The sequence below is a fragment of the Sceloporus occidentalis genome, unplaced genomic scaffold, assembly GCF_023333645.1.
Source record: "Sceloporus occidentalis isolate IW3139 unplaced genomic scaffold, rSceOcc1.0.p SCAF_48, whole genome shotgun sequence".
In the NCBI taxonomy this organism is placed as follows: Eukaryota; Metazoa; Chordata; class Lepidosauria; order Squamata; family Phrynosomatidae; genus Sceloporus; species Sceloporus occidentalis.
The window spans coordinates 650,877-675,061 of record NW_028317028.1 but is presented as its reverse complement, the minus strand read 5'-3'; the positions used below and the strand labels follow the sequence as shown (position 1 = coordinate 675,061).

Sequence of the window (24,185 nt, the reverse complement as noted above, 5' to 3'; positions counted from 1 at the left end):
CCGACTGTCAGAGATCAGAGTTCCCCGCACCGGTGCCGATGGACGCAGACAACCCCCGCTGCTAGCCACGCCTCCTTCCTGCTGCAGCGGAAGTTGTCTACGCGAATCGCGTAGACATCTACACGCTGCCCCAGCTACACACCGGGGACTCAGAAGTACCGGTAAGTGGGGCGGGGGGGGGGGGTTGGAGGCAGGAGGATCCAGGTCCCCTGCAGCTGCGGGGGATCTGGATTTTAGTCTCATAGTCAGACCTATTTGAGGTCTGATTATAAGACGACCCGATCATAAGACGAGGGGTATTTTTCAGAGCATTTGCATAATCGAGCAAATACGGTATATATATATATATATATATATATATATATATCTCTCTCAGTATCTCACAAAAGTGAGTACACCCCTCACATTTTTGTAAATATTTTATTAAATCTTTTCATGTGACAACACTGAAGAAATGACACTCGGCTACAATGTAAAGTAGTGAGTGTACAGCCTGTGTAACAGTGTATATTTGCTGTCCCCTCAAAATAACTCAACGCACAGCCATTAATGCCTAAACATTGGCAACAAAAGTGCATACCAATAACAAGTTATGGCGGGTAAAGGTGATGGACCCTTCAGCCTAAAATTAAGGGGTAGTAGAAGCATTATTAAACACTCATGCACAGCTACCAGACAAGCCAGAAGGAATTCTGGGTAGGCGAATGCAAATAAGGTCATTGTGTGTGGGAACAGTTATCTCACTGACTCAGAGTATTAATACTATATTAAAAACATGCAGTCTCAACTAGTAATGTAAATATACTACTGTGCAAAAAGTAGTTGTGGGGGGGAGCTGTAAAGTAAGAATGGTTTTAAAAATTGACATGTTAATAGTTTTTTTTTAATCATTTAACAAAATACAGTTAGTGAGAGAACAGAAGAAAAATCAAAATAAAATCAATATTTGGTGTGACCACCCTTTGCCTTTAAAAACAGCATCAATTCTTCTTGGTAGAATGTTTTTTTTAATGAACTTGGCTGGTTGTTCCAAACATCTTGGAGAACTAACTACAGTTGTGATCCCAGGCTTTATAATGTTGAGACCATCACTTTCAGGACTTCCTGATGGTATTGTATGATGGTTGAATAAATGCAAAAGCCACCTCACCTCCCTATATATTCATCTGCACGGATCCGCACGGACTTGATGCGTGGAATGAACATCTTATTGCATCTAATTGTTTTGTAATTGGATTTTAATTGCACATGTGTTGATGACGAGTAATCTCACCACTCCCCCTTTTTTTGCCTTACTTAAGGGAAACAAATTCAGTGGTGAGTTATCTGTGATAAAGAGCGGGGTTCCGCTTGAAACGCGTCAGATTTGGGGTTTCCTGTGCACTAGATGCACAGGTGTGAACTATGCTTTTTAATCATTAAGTAAAATAAAGCTGGAAGTTTTTTTTCAAATGCTGGATCGATCCCATTGTATGGTGGTACCTGTACTTCTCAGCATTGAGGAGACCATTAATTCTGACCAAATTCCCAACTCCATTTGCAGAAATCCGGCCCCAAACTTGCAAGGGACATCCATTTTTTTGCTTCTTCAAAAGAGCTTGGACAGAACATCCGGAAGCCCATGCTTTGACATTTCTGTCTGGGAGAAACCTTGCTGATGTGTAGTATAACTACCTTGTCTCTCTTGTGCTCAGTCTTGCTATGGTGTATTGACATTAAACCTCACCGTGTTATTGAGTTTGGCTGTTTCTCACCCAGTTTAATTCCTCCTACGCAGATATTTCCGCTAATGATTATTTTTCAATCATAAATCGTACACCATACTATATGCCTACAAAACCATGACTTTGTGAAAGTAAATAATTTAATTTGGATTTTTCTTCTGTTCGCTCACTTTGCATTTTGTTAAATGATAACAAAAAAACGTGTCTGTCTTTGAAAGCATTTTTACTTTTTACACCTGCCTAAAACTTTTCCACATGGATTTTAATTCCATTTGTCTCCTCATCCTTCCGGATATGAGATCCTACCTTTTATTTCCCATGTTGTTATAAGTCTTTGTGGACAGAGAAGGAAATTGAGCAAAGACTTGGAAGGCTTAGAAGTCCTTTCTCAGCTTTCACGTGTAGGCAGGGCGTCCATCGCTGTGTATTTGCTTGCAGCAAGGTTCAGTAATATATGACCGTAGAACTTGATGTTTGCTGCTACAGTTAGTAGTGAATACATTTTAACACTTTGGCTTTCTAAATACAGACTGGAAACAGCCAGGTCTTATTTACAAAGCTACATTAATAATAAAGCTCCTATACCACCTAACATGTGGCTGGATTTTCCTGCAGTTTCACTACACTACCTGCTCACCTTTTAAATGTATTCTATATATAATAATAAATTCCAAGTCCCTTCTATGTGACTAAATATTTATTCTGTCTTTGGATGTTTGTGTTCATTATTTTACATTTAACAACATTAAACTTTAGGTTCAAACCCTATTCAAATTCTCTAGTTTCCTAGATCATTTAGTTATTTGATTTATTAATACTCACGCTTAATGCACATTGATCATCTGTGAACTAAAAGGGAACCTAAGCATTGGAAAAACCCTAATTATGTATATGCATATTGAAAACCTTGTCTACATTAGAATTGTTGGTCATGCTTGGTGGCGGTTAAAGCAAATTGCCCTATGATTGGACCTTTTTATTTCCCTTCCAGTGTAACAGAGGATTCACACCATGGCTCTGCTGGATAGTGCACTGGAAGAGAAGGGTGTTGCCAGATGGCCTGGGCCGGAGGGGTTAGGGATTGCCACATAGTGTAGGATGTTGTGTTTAGGATGGAGGAAGGGGCTGCCAGATAGTGTTAGAGAGAAAATCAAGGAAATAGAGATTCATGGCAAATAGAAACCACTTCCTCCACAGCCGCCATCTTGAATCGGGTGTAACTGGTGTAGGCTCCTAAATTTTTGGTTGGCTCCTAGATCCAGTCCAAATCTGTCGACCCCTGTCCTAGCGTGTCATTGACATGTATCAGTTGCAGCGTTGTTCACTCCTGAACCCTACTTCTTGGGGAAATAATACTGTGAGAGTCTGCCCATGCACCACTGTTTAATTCACTGATGTCCCCCCCTCCAAAAATATACCCTTTCAAAGCATTTTGCAGTTGATATGGTCATTTCATACTCTGATACCCATGGTTTTCCTGGTGTATTTGTATAACACTATGAGGATGTTCACTGTGCTACTTGCCTTCAAGGTGTGGACGTTAAAAATAATGACCCAGTGCACAGACGTTCAAGTAATAGAGAAAAATCCTATAATAAAGGAAGGTCCTAGAGAAAGACCGAGGCTGTACTTTCTTCATAAATGTTACCGTGTTCTCTGTCCTCACTATAATATTGGGATATTGAATCTACATGCATTATCTGTTAATATTGTCCTATTTTAGTTTTAATTGCCCCTTATTTAAGTACTCCATTCCAGTTGGTTATCCTGTATAACAAATACATGTAAGGTATTTTCATACTCCACTTGCTTTAGCTTTATTTAAGTGTATTTGTATGTCTTCTTCACTTCCTTTGTCATTCCATTCAGAGGAAGAATTAACAAATCCACTGAAAACACAGCTATTTTTCATGTAATTATTTCTTACCCTGTACGTTCCAAATCTTGCTTTTCCTTTGGAGCATACTAGATTTATAGTACTCCTCCTACCAGCTGGTATTTGGTTTAATGATGGTCTTTATGAACAGTTGGTGCAATAACCAAGTAAACCGCACAATCCATGTATATCCGCACCATAGTTACTTAATCGATACGCAGATTTATTTTTTTTAGTAATTCCCTGTTGCTTTTGTGCGGAAGATATTATCGGGAAAAAGTTTTGTATAGCTGTCTGATATTATTATAAAGCAGCTGTATGTTGTAGAGCTGAATTCGCAGGAGATCACACTTTTTCCTGCGAGTGGACTTGTTGGCTACCATATGCATGTAGGAGAGCGCACAAGCACAGCACCCATTAAGCAAGTTTTTAGTCCTTCTGAGGCTTGTAGCACTGAGTGGTTTTTGGTGCCAGGTACGTTCTGCAGCCAACATTGTCTTGCAAGAGGGGCCTCAATTTAACCCCCTCAGCTCTAGAAATCTGGCCAGACTCCCTTTAGTGTCTCGCTAATACAACCCAAATCATTCAGCATAAGTTGTTTGCTTAAATTTGATCCAGTAGAACAAAGCGTTGTTGGCATGAAATAATTTACATTAATTTGCACCAAAATATCACATTGTTCATACAATACTTTGTCATTTGGCAAGGTTATGCGCCTGTATTTTTTGTGAAGGTTTTGATGTATTGGTTGTAAGACCTCTTAGCTGATTTAACACGGATGCACTCATGATAACTCCCCATTGTGTTTTTTTCCACTTCTTTGATGAAAAATGTTCTTTCCTTGAATATCTGAAGCACGACCTTTGTGCCCTGCTCCTTTCTTCCCTTGCCAATTAGTGTGTTACCTTTTTTTTAATGTATTTTGCAAATGTGCTTTTATTGAGCCCAGAATAATAACATTTAAATGTAGTTCATAGCTGCTTTGATTGGAACTCATGGGGTGGGCAGGAAGCAGGAGGGGTGGAAGCAGAAGCGTCCGACGTGCCAGGTAATGAGCAGATGCTGCTAATGCAGGGACCAGTAGGGTGATGCCAAGACCCCATCTGTTGCCAGGCTTGGTGCCGCTTGGCTCTTGGCCACCTAAAGGGGGGGGGGGGACTGAAACAGCCTGTAGCTTTCATAAATCTCACCTCATTCCATGCCTCGCAGATTAGATGTGAGAGGGAACAATGTCCCTTTTTAAAACTTTTCTGACAGATTCGCTGTATGTTCATGGACCAGAAGAACCAGTGCATATCAAAGAAAACGTACGTTCTTGCCATTGTTCTATCCTAATTCTAGCCTATGTGTAATTAGATTGCATATGTCACATAGTGAAGCCACTATGCATATTTTAGGTATTTGTGTGTGTGTGTGTGTATATATATATATATATATATATATATATATATATATATATATATATATATATATATATATATATATATATATATATATATATATATTGGTATTCCTACTACTTTTTTGTATAATCTGTAGGTACATCAGACACTTGGGCAAGTTTAAAACAGCCATGGCAAAACCCCATCTGCCTCAAAATGATAATATGTAGGCTTTTGTAAAAAGGATACATCGTTAAGTATATACATTATTATATATTGTGTTCCTACGCTAGCATATGCAATGACAAATATTTAAACTGTACTCCAGACATTTAATTTTATTCAGACAAAAGAATCCCATATATATCTGTCGCAAACCTTTCACCCTTGTTAAAGTTCATTATTTAAAAAAAAAAATAATAATCTTTATGGATTGGGTAGAGATGCCAGCTGCTTCTCCCTTAGGAGAACTATAATGAAACAGTAAGCAGTGCAAATGGTACCTAATGAGTTTAAGCTGATTTATGCTTGCTTTCAAAAAGTGCTGTTTGATGTCTAGAAAGTGCTACTGCTGTGAAGTAATGCGGACCATCCACGCCTCCTCCGTCATCCTAATGGGTCTTGGGTGGAAGATTTATACTGATCGGCCTGGGAACGGCAAACATAATGGAGGCCATTTGCTTTTATTATTAGCAATGCATATTTAAATTAATCTGCTATTTGCCTAAACAATTAGCTGCCTCGCGCAGAGAGCACGCAGCCAAAGATGCAATTAGTCCTCCATCTAAAGATGAGCCCCCAGAATAAAGTATCCCAAAGGAGCTTTGACGCTTTCAGTAGAACTTTGTCCTGGATAACTTCTTTGCAAAATGCCAATTGTGTTAATTACTTAAAAGGTAAATAATTGTCTAACTGGTTTCAGAGAAGATCAAGGTCCTATTTAAACCTCTCCATTAATTAAGCTGACATGTTATGGCACTTTCTCAATTGTAATAATATGGCGTTTTAGGAATACTTTTAAAGGGACAGCGCATCACCTAAATTTGAGGTTTTATTTAGTTGATACCTTTTACTTGGCCAACTTACCAAACGATATAAAGTCACATAAGCCTTGGGGAACTCAGAGGTCTTTTCCTCAGATTGAATGAAAACAAGAAAAGCCAGTTACTAGCTACAATCCATACAAAAAAACATAAAATGTATTTAGCCGTCAAATTGTGTATCGCATTTAGGAGTTATGGATATTCAAATACTAACGCCATGCATCCCGTATTTATAGATAATGCCTTAGTATTTTTTTTTTTAGGTACCGTTGATGTTTGGAGTCTTCTGATTGGTCGAGAACCCATCCATCATTACCGGCACAACCAGAAAATCCAGGTTCTCGCCCTCAGCCCAGAGAAGGCTGCTATAGCAACAGCGTCCAGTTTCCAAGTTAAAGTGGCATGTCCTGATGAGCGGGGGTATTGGCAAAATACCTGCAACTTCCAGACTCAGAAGCTGGTACGTGCCTCTTATTGCAAGAAAAAAAGTGATTTAATTTTTAATTAGGTACAATAAATGTTTTATTGTGTTAATAAATATTTACACACATTCTACTTTTTATCATAGGGTTGTCTTCTTTTTTTTTTTTTTTTTTGCTCTTGAAAACTGGTGATGCATGCTTCAACTATTTATTCTATAGTTTTTCCAATATTTTTTTCCTAAAAAGATTCAAAAAAAGATATAGGAATATTAGGGGTAGGGTGCATTAGTTACACTAGCTTTAGGTCTGCTCTTGACATCAGTACAGTTTAATACATGTGTTCAGTGCGAGCTATCGTTGTCAAAAGCATTTAAATGGTTAACTTAAAGTGCTGACAGAGGCAGGTTTTGTCTTGACTTATTTATTATCAGTATTCCATATCTGTAACCTGGGATCTCTCTTCTCATACGTTCCTATTTCTTTTTTAACTAATCTGTTCTCCTTGTTTGGAGGGTATAATGGTTGGATACTCCATCCTGTGCATGGCATGCAGGTGATTTCTTTCTGCAAAGATATAGTGTATAACACATCCTGAAAATGTATAGTCCATGCACCGCACCTGACAATATCCATGAAGGCCAATATGTCTTGATTTGTTTGGTTGTTGAGCACTCCTATGGTGTTGGGCAAAGTTTGAGACATTCATGAGGCAAAGCTATCAAGCATTGTCCATTCTTCCCTGATCAATACTACGGAAGACCTTGAAATCAGCGTATTCCAGCTGTTACCTCTAAAGTCTGAAATTAAGCAGGTACTTGAGACACCTACATAAGCATCCCTCTGTTTTTTGTTGTTGTTGTTGAGAAACGTCCCTACATGATGATCAGTTGTCTTTTCCACAGTTGATTTGTGTGGTCGTTATTACCGTGTCATGTTCCCCCCTCCCCCCCCCATGTGATGCAGGTAAACTTCCTTCACTTGGTTCATAACGCCGGAGGACAGCCTGTAGCCATAGCTGCTGCTGAGGAAATGGTTTACCTTCTGAAGTCAGAAGAACCAGAGAAAATACTACACTCGACGTATGGCCAACCAGTCACCTGTTTGGATGTTTCAGCTACTCAGGCAGCGTTTGGTGTCAAAAGCTATGGCTGGTTTGCCAGTAGTGGTAACAAGGTAAAGAAGCTTCTTGAATTTTACGTATTCCGGTATGCTGGAGAAACTATTTACAAAAGCTTTACTCCCAATGTGCGTTCTATTAATCCAATTCTGAAGCATTTAATTTAAAGCATTGTTCTAAATATTGATAAGAAAATTAAAAGCTGCAGAAACCAGCTGTACAACATGTACACAATCTGGGTGGAATAAACACACTAAATAAAAAAAACAAAAAAACTGTTTGTGACATAGAGCTGAATGATACCAGGTTCACTTATGTGGGTGTATATAAAACCATATTAGTCTTTTTTCCTTATATTTTACAAAACTATTACAGCGGATCTGTGGGAAATGTCTTTTTTTTTGTGCATTCACATGATTTTATTGTATTCTGCCAATTATCTCTTATTCTAGTAAACTGGGATAAAGAATATTGCTAGGCACAGTGTTTTCTTCATTCTTGATATTCCCCAGATTGACTAATGCGAAATGGGTTAAGATATTCATTAATGTGTAAACGAATCACAGCCGCAGAAATGAAGTAATCCAGATGGCTGCAGTGTGCTAGGTACAGAGTACTGCCGCTTGGCACCGCTTTCCCAGCTGACATCACCCTGTAAATCAATCAGGTTGCGCCTCTTAGGATAATTAGTCTTTCCATCCTGAAGAGGATGAGAGCTTGGTGATTGGACGTTCCCGAGCCACACTTTTCTCATCGTGCCTGGTTTGTAAAATATTTGACTCGGTATGGCTTGTTAATAGATTATTATCCACCCAGGTTATTATTATTATGTTTGCTTACGCTGCTTTCAGACAGTTCTTGGTTAAATGGAGTATGATAGTAGCAACTTATACACTTACAAACTTGAACTATTTCGATCTGCAGAACGCTTTCCATCAAAACTACTTGCAGGAAAAAAGATGGTTGATTAAGAAGATAAAAAATTGATATTTTGAGGCAAAATGATAATGGCAGTAAAAAAGCAAGACAATAAGCCTAAAAAAAAGATGCTTTACTGTAATTTTATGTTAGAACACTAGGCACTGTATTACCTAAACTGATTACCTAAACCCTTTCGTGATTAAATAGATAAAACAGCAAAACAATTAGGGGGGAAAAACAACTGTTACCACTTTTACCAAAAATGTGTTTCCACTAATAAAAACAAAAACTCCCGATTTATGTTCAACATCCCCTGAGTAGAATAATGCCCCGCCTTGTGTGATACATATATATATATTATAAGATGACCCCCCCAAAATTTGAATATTAATTTAGGAAAAAAAGCCTGAATATAAGACTACCCTATAAGAAAAAGGTTTTACTAGTAAATATTAATTTACATGTAAACTTTTTTCTTATATTTAATTAAAACTGTGATTGAGATTTAAACTCCTTTTATTCTCAACCTGCCCCCAGATATGCCTTATACCCCTTGTATGGCACTCTGCCTCCCTGATATGCCTTTTAGCCCCCTGTATGCCACTCTGCCTCCGATATATGCCTTATACACCCCTATATGCCTCTCTGCCTCCCTGATATGTCTTTTAATCCCCTATTTGTCACTCTGCCCCCCAGATATCCCTTATACACCCCTATATGCTACTCCGCCTCCCTGATATGCCTTATACCCCTTAAATGGTCCAGAAATCCCTTATACCCCCCCTATATGCCACTCTTCCCCGACTTACCAGCATATCCTTAGACTTGTCCCATGTGCTTCAGATTCCCTGGTTTCTAGTGGGGCATCCGATGGAGGTCTGCGAGATACGCATACACAACCTCCGCTGCTGCTGAGGTTGTTTGTACGCATCCCGCAAACGTTTACCTGCTGTCAGAATGGAGGCTCAAGGTCTCCTGCAGCGCTGTGGGGGACCCTCCTCTCTGAAAAAAAAAAAAAGGTGAACTTCTGTGGGATGCGCACAACCCCTGCTGCTGCCGAGCAGAAGTGTCAGGAGCAGCGGGGGTTACCAGAGAGGAGGATCCAGGTCCCCTGCAGCGCTGCAGGGGATCTGGATCTTAGTCTTGTAGTCAGACCTCTATTTGAGGGCTGATTATAAGATGACCTTAAATATAATACGAGGGGTATTTTTTAGAGCTTTTTCTCTGGGAAAAAAAACTTGTCTTATAATCGAGCAAATATGGTACTTTATAAAGAAACAAAATCCTACAGGAGGGCCTGGATAGATCCAATGGGAACCTTTTTATATTAAATATTGTTTCCATCGGCTTCAGGACTGACACAGCAGATAATGCTGATCACCGTTCTCCTTTATTCCATTGTACCTGGCTTGCCAGTGCTCCAGAGTCAAGTGACGCTCCAGCTGATGCTTGGCATTGTGCATAGTGATCTTCGGCTGCTCAGCCATATAAACCCATTTTATGAAGCTCCCAACGCACAGCGCTTGCGCTGATGTTGCTTCCAGAGGCAGTTTGAAACTCTGTAGTGAGTGAAGTTATGGAGAATAGGCAATGTTTTCACAATACGCACTTTAACACGTGCCAGCCCCGCTCTGTGAGTTACTGTATAACATTTCCACTTCACAATAATAGCACTTACAGCAGAGTGGGGCAGATCTAGCAGGGCAGAAATTTCACAAACTGACTTGTGGCAAAGGTGGCATCCCATGACAGTGCCACATGTGAAGTCACTGAGCTCCTCAGTATGACCCATTCTACCTATGTGCTTGATTTTATTAGCAATGGGTCTGGCTGAAACACCTAACCTCAATAATTAGAAGGGTGTCCATACATGGTCATATAATATACTTTAAGAACCCTAAATATAATCTTCTTGCACATTCCATTTATGAAAATGTTATTCTGTGCCAGATTCATTATGATCTGTGTGAGTAGTGCTACAGATTACATTTGCATTTTAACACTAGCCAAAATTCAAGTAACACTAGCCAAAATTCAAGTTTTTCTCTAGCAAATAATGTATCTAGAATTATTTTCAACTTTCTATTACGAGTGATGGGGGTATATGTATGTGTTTATGTGTGTGTGTATATATATATATATATATATATATATATATATATATATATATATATATATATTATACACACACATACATACTCTCACTCATTTATCTTAAATAAAATATATTAGGCATCATGACATTAGGTTGGTCAGTAAGAGCCTGTGTTATATCCCCCATGGGGAATGCTGCAGTATGCACTAAACCATCTAAGTGCCTTGGATAAAAAAAAGTCTACTGTTGCCAGCCTTTAGTCACCTTTGGGATGGCATGAGAAGTCAATTTTCTGATTGTAAGCAAACCCAATAAGTTATATCTGGCTCAAACTAGCCCCATAGCCTCCCTGGCTCATTGTCAAACATGACATCAGATTGTAGCAAGCGGCTTTTTAAATGAAACATCTATTATTCATGGATCATAAACTTCTTTTTTGTTACATCTAAGGATTTACTAAATTGTCCCACCAGGGAGATCATATTTGTATTGCCAGACACCATAATAATCAGGTGAAGTAGAATTGATGTTGGAACATGATATGCTATTATTACCTAATGCAAGCTCTTTTTTGTGCATGTCTTACTTTGTTGTAAAGTTCTTTTTTTGCTACTTCCAATATGGTTGTCTTAATGATTGCTCCCTTGCTTTCTCCTGGCAGATACAGGTGTATAACCTGCAAACATGTCAGAGTATCACAACCTTGGGTAACTCCACTGGAGACTTTACATGCGTCAATCTGAAAGACAGCCCGCCATACCATTTGGTAACCGGAAACAGGGATAGGAGGTACGTCCTGGCACTTTCTGTGGGGCTTGCGTTATATGTTAAAAATATTTTATGCAGATTTTTGTTTAATACACACATTTAAGTATTTGTATGTGTACCCACAAAATCCTTTTGTGATGGTAGCACCTGTATCTTGATAGGATGATAGCCAACATTACCAGAGGGCCAGTGCTTGTATTGTTTTCTTGGCCCCTGGTCAACCTGACAGCCTTCAACATTTACATTTTACTTCCTGCCAGGAGCTTTTGTTAAGTTCCCTATAATCCATGATGTAGCTGGAAGTGATAATTGCCGGGGGAACAAGAACTGTAGTGATAAGTGCGTCATTTCCAGACTCCAGTGTCTCATCTAGTGCCATCTCGAAGGTACTGGAGCGCTTTGATGCTCATTGGGTTCTTTTTGTTGTGGGGCCATCATAACTTGGCTTAATCTAAGAGACACATGTTTTATTCTCTATGTATATATTCATGGACCTTTGGTCTGTATACATTTTACTAAGATACCCTAAAGTTTAGAAACAGTGATGTAATGGAGTGGAATATTAACATTAGAATTTTCAAAAACAGTGAAGGCCAAGGGAACAGTGAAGGCCAATATAGAAAAAAAATGTAAAGTCACATAAGCCTCAGGTCTCTTCTTCAGATGTTCCTACTTGACGAGGAGACTTTGGATGTCCCAAACATTTATTTAGCTTTACATCAGCATTATAGAATTTTAGAAATCTATGACAAGGTTTTGGAAAATAGATATGCTTTAATTGAGCGTAACAAATTGTTAAGGCAGTTCTGACTTCATAGTGAACCACTCTCATGACACACAAAAAACACTTAGAACAAAGACAAAGAATTGTGTGTCTTTTACATAGACAACAAAGTATGACCAAAATATATCTGTGTTTTGGCTTAGGATCCTCCTCTTCCTCTCTTGAGCTGGGAGTCTGGGGATTTGGCAAAGCAGCATTTCCTCCTCTCAAGCTGACATTTGCCACCTTCCCTTTCCAGGCACCTGCACCCTTTCCCAATCCCCGGCACCAAGGGAGGAAAGACGCCATAAGGCTCAGGACTGGCGCCAGAGCTCGTTATTTCAGGGCACTCAAACATGCAACTCTTGATAAATTATTCTACTAATTTAATCTGTTCTATGCTTGTATCGGTCATCTTCTGCACTATTTGCAGTGATTCTAAAATTTCCTTTTTCTGCCTTAAATTGTATCGTCCTGGAATACTTGCCATGCAGTATATTTTGCTTACTTAACATTGATGGCCGTTAAAAGCCTTATTTCATCTGAAATATGTCTGCAATTTCTGAAAGTGTGAGGTCTTTTTTCCCTTATTTTACGCACTAAAAGATTAAAGATTAAAAGCAACATTTTTAAGTTTATTATCTAAGCTAATTCAATAACAAATGTCAAGCTTAGAGTTACCAGACTCTACCTGAAATGAATTTTGGATGTGGGCAGAGTTGACTTTAAAGAGGACTTCAGTGTCAGGCAAAACAGTGTCCAGAAAACATCACTTTATCATCCCTTATCCATCCAAAATAATGCATGCTAAATTGTCACAGAAGGCTCTCACTAATCAACCCTTCAAGTCCTTCCACCAGAGAATACAAAGATATTTGTAAAATATACTTCTGCCACCAGTTTCACAGTATGAAAAGGATGGACCTATTGCTTTGGACCGTGGAGTTCTTAGATGAAGGTTGCTGCTTTGGGGAAAATGGGGCCAGTGATGCCTGGAAAACAGGTCATCATTGCTATTTTAATTTGAGTGGAAAGGTACTTTATGTACAGGAACAGGCTTTTAATAAGAACATGGGAATCCTAAGTGAATATCCTAATTAAAGTCAAAAGTCTCTTATCCGTCTTGAACCAGGAAGTCATACTTTTTCTTGTCCTGAATGAAATACTGACAAAGACTTTCCATTGTCTGGATGAGAGGAGACTTCTTAAAACCTCTGGGGGATGTTCATGTGAGTTTCATGAATAACACCATTTGTTTCCCAAATAATCCATGTTACAGATGTATACACCTTTAGTAATTCTACTTTATAGAGTAAAATAAGCAATGTGTGCATGTTATAAGCCCACCTTATATGTATGCCAAGGGAGCATGCTAGCTTCCTTACAAAGAAACCGAAGAGACCCAAAGATACGAACCATTCAGTTTAGTCTGCCTGTTTTTCCTGATGTGAGGGCTCAGACCTTAATCATTCTTTGGTCTTAGATCCAGGTAGTTACGTAGGCCAATATCCATAGGTTTGCCGTAATGGAGACATACTGGCCTTTGACGATATCGTGTTTGGATACAAAGTTCTCCTGGTAGTGGTCAAGTGTTAACTCTGCTGTAGACCGCTTCCTACAGCTTTTTGTTCAAATGTCGCATAGAGCAAGGGAAGAAACATTTGTCTTTTCCTAAACTGCAGCGGACATAAAAAAATTTAATCTGGCGCCTGTCATGCTAATGGGGAGTGGAATTTAAATTATAGCGTTTTTCTTACAGTTAATCAGTAGCAAGCAAATTTAACATTTATTAAGTGCTCTGCAGCAGATGGTGGAGCTCTTCTGTTTATTGCTAAGTGTATTTATGTTGAGCAGAAGCCACATCTGGGCAGGTGAGATGCTGGATTTCTGTCTACAAATGAGTATTTCCTCCTCTCCATTATAACCCAACCACTTCCCAGCAATACTAAATATTGCAAGGAGTACTTTTACTTTCATCACATGGAATATACGCTTCAGCGTTAGACATTTTAATGTTATACTTTTAACTAGAGAGTTTATAACTTTTCTGTTAAGTAGCTATGCTTTCTCTTAGCTTCCACTTCTGCCAAGCCATAAACTTCTCTAATTTTCACTCACCTTGTGGTAGGCAGCACCTCTGGGTGTTTTGCCCATGTGCAGATATTTGTGGCAAGAAACTCTAGAATTGAACCCATGCCAGCAGCATGCTGGGCTAATGTGCAGTCCAGCTAGAATGGATGGGACCAAGCAGTTCATAGATCCATTGTACAGAGCAGTTATTTAAATAAAATGTTCCTTTAAGGAAGAGTCATGACACTGCTGTAAACGACCCACACAGTAAGCAAAGATGTAAGAGACCCCTGTGAAAACCCTCTTTCAAAGGCTATTAATACTTAGTAGTCTGGAGCCAGACGTTTCTCATGCTCTGTTTGTACAGTGAAGCCTCTCTGCCTTATGTTATTGGTAGTTTGGGGCTTCATTTACTGTAAAAACACACCACTATTGTTAGAAAGTAATGTGAAGTATCACTAAAGACACCCTTGGGTCTCTTCATTCTTTATGGGAAGACATCTGCTAATCTGTTATAAGGAGGCTGGAGGCTGTTTTGGAAACCCAGGGTCCTCCCACCTGAGGGACCTTGTATCATTTCTTAGTTCAACAGTCATTGTCTGGCGCTCCTGTGATTTGTCCTCTCCAGATTACACATTTCCTGGTAAGTGGCTGCCACAGGAGTTTACACTTTGGCTGTCTCAGATTTTGCCTAAGGCCTTGAAGTTTCATCTTCCAAAATACCTGCTATAAGACATTGTAGACTCCAGGGGTCGACAAATTTGGTTTAATGTAGCATCCAGAAAACAAATGTTGTAGGAGCCAGTTTTTTCCCCAATCATGTTTTTAAATCATATATTTTAAAATTTCAATAATATCGTCCGTCTCCCTTCTGTTTAAGTTGATGCTCCACCATCAAAAACCCCCTTTATATTTGTTTTATATAGTGCCGTCATAAACCATAGCGCTCTACAATGGGTAGACAGAACATAACAAGTAGTAAATATGATAACAATTTGACTTACGGAAACCGGCGAGGAGGGCCCTACTTAAACGAGCTTACAATCTGTAAAACGTATATATCATAATTAAGAAATGTGTTCTGTTATAAAAATAAAGATGTCTCACTAAATATATCTAATAAATAAAAAAAAATTCACATAAAGGATGGATCAATACATGAAATATCCATTTCATAAAGAATTGATAAATTAGTGAAAACATCAATCCATTTAATAAACCGATAATAACTAATATGTACAATTATTGATATATCAAGTTAATAGTTGATAAATAATACATTGCTAAATTGATGACTACAGTAAATGGAGAAAAAATAATTAAATAAAGTTGATAAATGCATTATTACACATAAATAAAGCAACATGACTCTACCTGTAATGGAGCTCACAGTCCCTGCCACGTCTGTTTCGTGTATCTGTGGTGCTTGCAACCATCACGTGATGCTGCTTGACCTGTGCAGCGCGCATCCCTCAAGCAGTCTCCTACCCCTCCTCTCCATCTCCCAGGTGCCACTAACCCTAAGCTCATCCCTGACACACACACACACACACACACACACTCATAATAATACCATAAGCACACACACGTAAACTAACACACAATCTAGCACCATACAAACACACATGCTTAACCGCTTAAGGACAATGGGCGGTCCCTAAACCCATTGAAAACAATGCATTTTGAGCCCGTATATGTACGGGCTTTGTCATTAAGGGGTTAACAGCATACACTCAACACCGAAAGGTAACGCATATACTGTACATGCTAACATCATCTATTCACATACATGCTGACACCATACACTAAAGGACACTTACAGTACAACACACCCACTAACACCATACACTAATGTACACACGTGCTAACACCATACTCTAACACACACTCTAACACTGTATGCTGACATACACACTCATGCCAATGCCACATGGTAACACACACAACATAAGCAAATAGATGCTAACTTCTATACCACTATACATTTACAAACACTGACTCTAGCACTATACGTATATATACACATACATACACTACTCCACCTCGCATGTTACGTGACCTGCTGGGTGCCTCGTGGCACCCTGTTCACTGTGCCCCTCCAGCCAAGCAAGGGGGTGCCGATGCAAAATCTCATGACAACTCTCACTTAAGTCCCTGGTGGACTTAAGTGAGAGTTGTCATGAGATTTTGCAGTAGAGTTTTGGTTTCACCTCCCTTACTTTGCTATTTGAGACCAACGCAGGCAAGTCTCCAGCATGAAGGGCTGAACTCCATAATTAAATGCATTTAATGGGTGAGGAGGCCAGTATTTTATGAGTTCAGACAAGTGTGTTCTCGTTTTCTGTCTTGTATCAGCATTGTTTTCACTTTGTTTCTATTTAATAGAATTCTGTGACCGCACAGGTTTTATTCAGAACTATTTGGTTCCATTTATAATAAGCAAGAATTATTACCACCAGTAACAAACTCCTGGAGAGGCCCAAAAGAACTACTTTCTACTAATCGAGCCTTAAAACAAACTCAATTATATTTTTACTGATTTTCTCAGACTATATTCATTGTTAGGGAAATATAAACAGATATTTTATAATGATTCAATAACTGATTTGGCCGTAGACCTCAGTATTGCCATTCTTGCATATATTTGAATTTGTTGTGTTTTAACTGGTGGATTTGCTTGGGTACTGTTAAGTAAATGTAAATGTTATTTTGTACTATAGACAAGACGTTTAGTATGCTAACCCTTTAATATTCTATTTGTTGCATAGGGTGCGGGTATACGACATGCGTTGTAGCAGAGCTCTCTGTTCGTTGTATGCTCACCACCTGGGGGTCTCAGCAGTCCGCATGGATGACTGGAAGGTGGTCTCTGGAGGCGAAGAGGGTCTTACCTGTGTCTGGGACCAGAGAATGGGCACCAAACTTTGGGAGACACATGCCAGGTGACACAAAGTGCAGCGCGGCGTTCACATAGCCAGTTCTTTTAAAGTAAAACTTGACGGCTTTGTTAATGTGCAGTTCAGACACTGAAAAATAGAAAATCTAAAAGTTTTTGGTGTGAAAAAAGGCTAAAAAGCAAAATTAACACAGAAATTGTTTGAAAAAGAAACACTAGCTGTTGAAATAAATATGTTAGTATCTGCTTACTTAGTACAGCATTCAATCACCTATTGGGGGGGGCATAGATAAATTCTTTGAAACCTGTTTTATTAAATGTAAATTAAAAATAAAGGCAAGTTATTACAAAATATAATACTGTAAAGCCAAAGCCTAACCCGCTGCCAGGCCATAGTTTTCCATTACAACTCGAGGATGTAGGTGCCAAAAAACTGTAAAAATGTATGCTGTTATCACAACATATAAGTGTAAATGGGCATTATGTGCTCATATTCCTAATCCGGGTTCTGTTGTTGCAGTGAATGTTTTTGGCACTAGATGGCAGTATTTGACTTGTCTGGTAACAAGATTATTCGTTTCCACGTCTGTCTTTGTTAATACATAACAACCATTTGTTTGAGAGATGCCATATTCTGCTGCTCTGGAGACTGCCTTTACACTATCAGATCTCCAAAATCATATCACGTCTGGTGGAATATTTATTACCGTATGTAAGGCTGTTTAATAGACTGAAATTACCAAGATCTTTCAATACAAGCTTTCTAAAGCTTGTTCGAAGGTAAAAATGATTTAATGCTCTGTGCTGGAGTCTTCCTGACCAGCATTGCTATAAATATATTACAAAAACCCTAGATTTTTTTAATGATTGTTTCACATCTGTCATATTAAAAGCCTTGATGTGTGACTATGTTCTGTGTGCTTATGTCTCCCTCCAGACACCCCGTTCGCCACATTTGGTTCAACTCTCACAGCTTAATCGCAGCAAACATTCCCGATGAGAAAAATCCTCGCGGGGCTAGTATCATGGATGATGATCTTACAGCTCACCGAAGGTAAGGAGGCTGCTGGGAGGATTTGTACATAAAGGAATAATGCATGCATACAATACTATAATACATAGTAGGTTTGATACATCTTATGTGCAACAAAAAACACACAGATGGCTGCTCTGTTTGCCGTGTGCTTTTGGTATAAAGTTTGAAAAGTTTTTTAAAGTCAATACAGGTTACCATGGCAGAGCAAGAAAGGGTAGGGGCAAGCAGCTCTGCAGAGTATTACTTTATTGCACAAGTAGTAATGGGAGTTATATGCTTAATCACATCACGGTGACACATAGCTCAGTATGTATAATAGGCAGAGCAAGTGGTATATGGCACTAGCTTGGGAAATTACATTTCCGTTCAGTAGCTTTTGTTTGGAATACTCACTTCTTGCTGTTACATATACACAATATATGACCAAAAGTATGTGAACACCTGACCATCACACCTGTACATGGGCATTACTATGGAGTTTGCCCCCTCTTTGTGGCTATAACAGGCTCCTCAAGACTTTCCATAAGATTTTGGAGTGTGTATGTGGGAATTTGGGCCCATTCAGCCAAAAGAGCATGTGTGATGTAGGCACTGATGTTGGATAAGAAGGCCTGACTTGCAATCAGTGTCCCAATTAATCCCAAAAGTGTTCAGTGGGGTTTAAGGTCAGGGCTCTGGAAAGAAATGAGTGGCCTGCACCAACTCATCTAACCGTGTCTTTTTATGGACCTTGCTTTGTGCACTGGGGCACAGTCCTCCTGGAATAGAAAAGGACCTTCCCCAAACCGGTGCCACAAAGTTGGAAGCATACAATTGTCTAAATGCCTTTGTATGCTGTAGCATTAACACTAACCTAGGGGAGCCCAAACCCTGAAAAACAGCCCAGACCATTATCTGTCCTCCACCAAACTTTACAGTAGACACTATGCATTCCCGTGAGTAGCATTCTCCTGGTATCTACCAAAACCAGATTTGTCCATCGGACTTCCAGAACCATGATTCATCACACCAGAGAGCATGTTTCCACTGCTCCAGTCCAGTGGTGGCGAGCTTTATACCACTCCAGGCTTGACATTGCACATAGTGATGTTTCGCTTGCGTGTGGCTACTCGGCGATGAAAATCCATTTCATGAAGCTCCCGACGAGCAGTTTGGAACTCTAGCGAGTGATGTTACAGATGACGGGTGATTTTTTTACGTGCTACATGCTTCAGCACTCAGCAGCCCTGCTCATGTCTACCACTTTGAGACTGAGCTGCTGTGCTATTACTAGCCGGTTCGACTTCACACAGCGGAACAAGGCAGATCAAGCAAGGAAGAAATTTCAAACAGACTTGTGACAATGCCACGTTTAAACCTTGACTTAAGTCAAAACTAAGTGTAAGCAAATATGAGGTTTAAGGTGATTCTGTCCACATATGTAATCTTTCAATGTCATAGATCTTGTAAACAAACAATCAAAAATGGCTAAACAATCTGTAAAAAAAAAAAAAAGTTTCTAGTTATACAAAATATTACCGCCACTCAAGGAAGCATACATGGTGGCATTAAGGACCGATATGTTGATGCAAATGCATTAATTTATGTTTTATTTTGTAATCCGTGTTTTTCTTTTTTTTTTTATGCAGGCACAGAGGAACCATCAATGTATATGAATTTTCTGTGGATCAAAGGTCTGTTGAAAGTGTCCTCCCCATTTGCCGCTCCTCCTACAGCGAGATGTCTGGGTATAATTATAACATAGGGCTGGCGGTGCCCTATGACAATGTATAACGGTGTCATCCATCTGCGAGAGGAAGATGAATATCTGCCCGATGGTCAGCTTGCTCCAATGCAGTGTTCTCATTGCCCAGTGATGCTGGGAAATCTTCTCTACTCAGGGAAACCAGTGGACATATTTTTTTTTTTTATATAACAATACTGGTTGAGAATTATTTTACAGCAGTGCTCATCGCTGGAACCATGATCTAGCATGTATCAGTTTTTTTATTCAGTATTTTACATATATTTTACTTGTCCTTTTAACAAATAGGCTTCATATGAGATGTGGGTCATCACACAAAAAAGATGGTCACTGGACTGTGCAATCAACCAATAGGCAATAATATAATTGACATACTATGGAAATGTGTACAAAGATTTATTAATGTGGACTTTTTTGGTGATAAAATGTAAATCACTAACATTTCTGAATAAATTGGCTACAGTGGAGAGTTTCCTTTGGCTTCATACACATCTGTAGTATTCCTGCTAAACCCACAGTATACCTACTAATCACCGAGCACTCAAAAAACAAAAAAAAACATGAAACACAAACTTTTTCTTCTATGAAGGAAAAGAAATATGTACTGTCCAAACTGTCAGGAATGCTGAACACTAATTTTCACGAACAAATCTGTACATGTTTGTACCTCACAGGCATCCTAAAATGTGTAATACGTTTTTCACGTGAACACAGGTAAGGGTAAATATTTTATTATTAAACTTTATTTTGGGCATTATATACATAGGGGTAATATTATTTACAAACCAATAGCCTGTTGTTTTGGGGTGTATGAGAAGTACACTAAATACAGCGGAGAAAGAAAAGGAGTAGACCCTGACTGGGGGAGGAGTATTGGTAGAGGTACCGGTCGCACAGTTTGTACTTTGGCATGGAAGTGTTTTCCATGAGAGCTCTTAAGACCCAATTTCCATAAATGACAGTTAGTGGTCACAGAGTGCGAGCAGCCATGAGAAAAGGCTCAGGACAAGGTTAATCTGGAGGTGTGATGGAGCGAGAATGTTTTAATATGAGGGTGTGTTACAGCAAGCTTGTATGTGTGAATATGTAACTGTGTACTACTGCCTATATTAGTTTCCAGTGTAGCAAGGACCTGGGGGATCACTAGGCTTTATCTGCCCCACTCCCACCCATGGACCAGAATGTACCAACCCTCCCCATTTTATAAACCAAAGGAAAGGTTATTTTTTTTTGGTTTTTTTTTTTCTTGAACAACAATGACCTCTTCTTCTGCACGGTTTGCAGAGCTGTGTGAGATATGCACTGTTCCCTTATTTGACTGTTGATAGTGTTGCTAATCATGTTTTAAATATTGTATAAGCACCAAAAATCGTTTCGTTTTACAGTGATTACCCGTTCTGTAGCTTAGCTGCATTTCATTAGATAATCTTGTTTCCGGTCTCTTATCTGGCACACTTCATTCATTTGATTGAAAGGAGAGGAGTGTTGTAATGTGCAGTGGGTAATAAATCACAGCACTGCCCTCCTTGTGGACACACAGTATCTGTATTAACCATGCTTTGAAAAATTCTATAAATAGCTATGTATGAATGCAAATAAAGCACACAGCCTCATACAATGCTTGCATAAAAGGATATGTATGCTGGGCCAACTTGGGCAGTGTGGCGAGGGGTGGTATTGCAGGCAGGAGAGGAAGGTCTAGGGGCACACCTGCCCACCTACCTTACCCAAAGAGCCACCTTGCCCTGCTGAGTTTCATCAGGTGGCCATGTGGGAGCTGCAATAGTACAGTTCTCCATTATAATCAAAACAAAGCAATAATTCAGTCCATACCTGGTATATACCATTCAAAAAAAAGACCTATCTAAGGCATAAATATTGGGGATTCTGTCACACTATATATTGCTCAGCCCGCCACTATGCCAAAGTACCCCAAGTTTGGCGAGTCCTATCTAATTTTACATGGCTTTGTTGCTTATCAAGGAGCTGAATCAGTGGGACTGCACTCCACGAGGAGACTCTTACGTGCGGCAGGAGGGGCTGCTCAACCCTAAGGTTTGGTCACAACCTGCAAATATGCACAGCACAAAAAAAATGATTTTCAATTTTATTGCTCTTGAGCCGATCAAGGTGAAAAGGATCCCCCCAAACTGACCCATGATCCCCCAGTGCTTGCAAAAGCAGGACAGTGGGACAGTCCCTCAGAAAACAGGAAAGATGGAATGTATGCACTAGCTGCCTGGCCTGCAATAAGATTGTAGTCTAAGCAGCACTTTATAAATAGTGCCCAGTCATATAGCAAAAAGTTTATTGATGGGATTGCTCTCATGAAAGAGGACGAAGCCCTGCTTTCTATGCACAAAACTACTTACTGACTTGTACAGGATACAGCTAGCAGTAGAAATGTACTTTAAAAATGAATATTGAAGGGAACACTGTTTTTTGCGAAACATAACTGCAATCAAACATACTCGCTCACATAATTCTTGCCAATAATCATTTATACAGGTTGTTCGACTGGCTGCTCGATAGGATCTGCTGTGCCGAGATACGCTGCCCTTAGTAAAGCCGATTTTGACAGATATCACCTATGTAACAGTGGCTTCAAAAGCTTGAACTAAACGGGGTACTGGTCTATTTCTGTAATACTGACATATCGATTTTATTTATCTTCTGTTATACTCATTCTTTGTGAGTTTCCATACTACATGCAATTTGCTTTAAGTTACTTGGACAGTTGTCTCTGTCCCAAGTAATGTTAGTTCCTGGGCCACTTTCCAACAAAGTCAAGTCTGCAAAAGACACGTAAAGAACATAGTTGATATAAGAAGACCTTTCTGAACTGGCTAAATGGTTAAAGGAGCACCCCAGTCCTGTGTTCGTGTTAAATGCATATTGGAGTCCATGCACATGGTGCAGGCATTCTGTAGTAACTGAAGTTAGAGATTATTGTTCAGCATACTTCTAGAGTTTGCTCTGCAGACCTCCCATTCAAGCCAACGGATGCCGCAGGACATCACATGCACGTTATCTGAACACGGATATTTTTCTTGCATACATAAGACTGGCTGCTGTTTCTGTGCCTTCAGTGTACTGTATTTACCCAGGCTTTCCTGGTGGAACCAGCCAGGGAGAACTTAAATAAAACAGAAGAGGTGGAAAAAAAAAACCAGCAATCCCAGTTCTAATACCTATGCCTCCAAACCAGATGTTTTTCATACCATAGGTTGTACTTGTGTGTGGCCTTTATCATCAGTATATAACACATAATATATAATTCCAATAGCCTATTGTTACCTTTAAGCTGAACAGATGTGCAACCACTTACATATCATAAGAATACAGCTTCAGGAAGTGGTTGTTTGACCATATAATGTTGTGAACAGTGTCTCCCGCTGCTGAATTCATCTGCTAAAATATTTTTTAGATGTTAGTATGCAGAAAGAAAACTTCGTATAGCTCTCACTATTTACACTGGAACTAAGCTCCCCTTATTGTTTATGGCAAGAAACTCTCCTCCAAGTACCATCTGTAAGGCTGTTGTGACCAATTGGCTGTAGAAAACAGATAGTGTTGGGTATGTAGAATACAGGTCTGTACTTATATGTGTATGTACATATATATATATATATATATATAAACATGTATATATATATTTGCATTTTCACTCTAAACGATCAGAATTTTGCAACAGACATACATGTGAGAAAAAAACAAAAACTCTACGCTTCTAATAAAGTAAGAAGCGCAGACAGTTTTTGTTTTTTTTTGTATACATTGTACAGCCAACACACTGTATTTGCAGCATGATCACACTGTTTGGTAGGCCTCGTATTATACATTTGTATTATTTGAGCCTGAGACTAGCTTAGCGCACCGACATTTTTTCTTTTCCCTGTATACACATGTGAACATTTGATTTATACCTTTTGCCCACTATAAAACATATTCAAATTATACACCAAACACATTGCCCCGGACAATCCCTTTTTTTATTAAAGTAACACCATGTAATTTGATTAGAGCTAATATAGCTTTCAAAAAATAAAATATGCAGTATTCCATAGAATGAGAATATAAATATATTTGCATAGTGTGTTGTCTCTTCTGCTTGGAACCACCGCACAGTCCTCTCTAATAATAACAAAACAAAAAACTCTCCGTATAGACAATTTCCGACACTCTTCCACCAAGAACCAATTTGCAGTTTCAAAGCCGTGGATTACGATTTTGTCCCATTACCACCAGATTAATCAGAAGTCGGCCTCGAAGTCTCAAGATAACTCATTTATCCTGATTGCGTGGTTAAACAGTCTCAACGGCTGTAA

At 39.2% G+C, this 24,185-nt stretch overlaps 1 protein-coding gene across 1 annotated transcript in view; it reads left to right on the top strand.

Moving 5' to 3' along the window:
* Positions 1-19,886, top strand: part of LOC149289053 (F-box/WD repeat-containing protein 8-like) — a 46,969-nt gene extending 27,083 nt beyond the window's left edge. The window contains exons 6-11 of the mRNA XM_089491097.1: positions 6,289-6,485; positions 7,411-7,620; positions 11,242-11,369; positions 16,950-17,123; positions 18,015-18,131; positions 19,742-19,886. Coding sequence (XP_089347223.1) covers positions 6,289-6,485; positions 7,411-7,620; positions 11,242-11,369; positions 16,950-17,123; positions 18,015-18,131; positions 19,742-19,886 — 971 coding nt within the window. The remainder of the gene's footprint in view (positions 1-6,288; positions 6,486-7,410; positions 7,621-11,241; positions 11,370-16,949; positions 17,124-18,014; positions 18,132-19,741) is intronic.
* Positions 19,887-24,185: the final 4,299 nt, after the last annotated feature.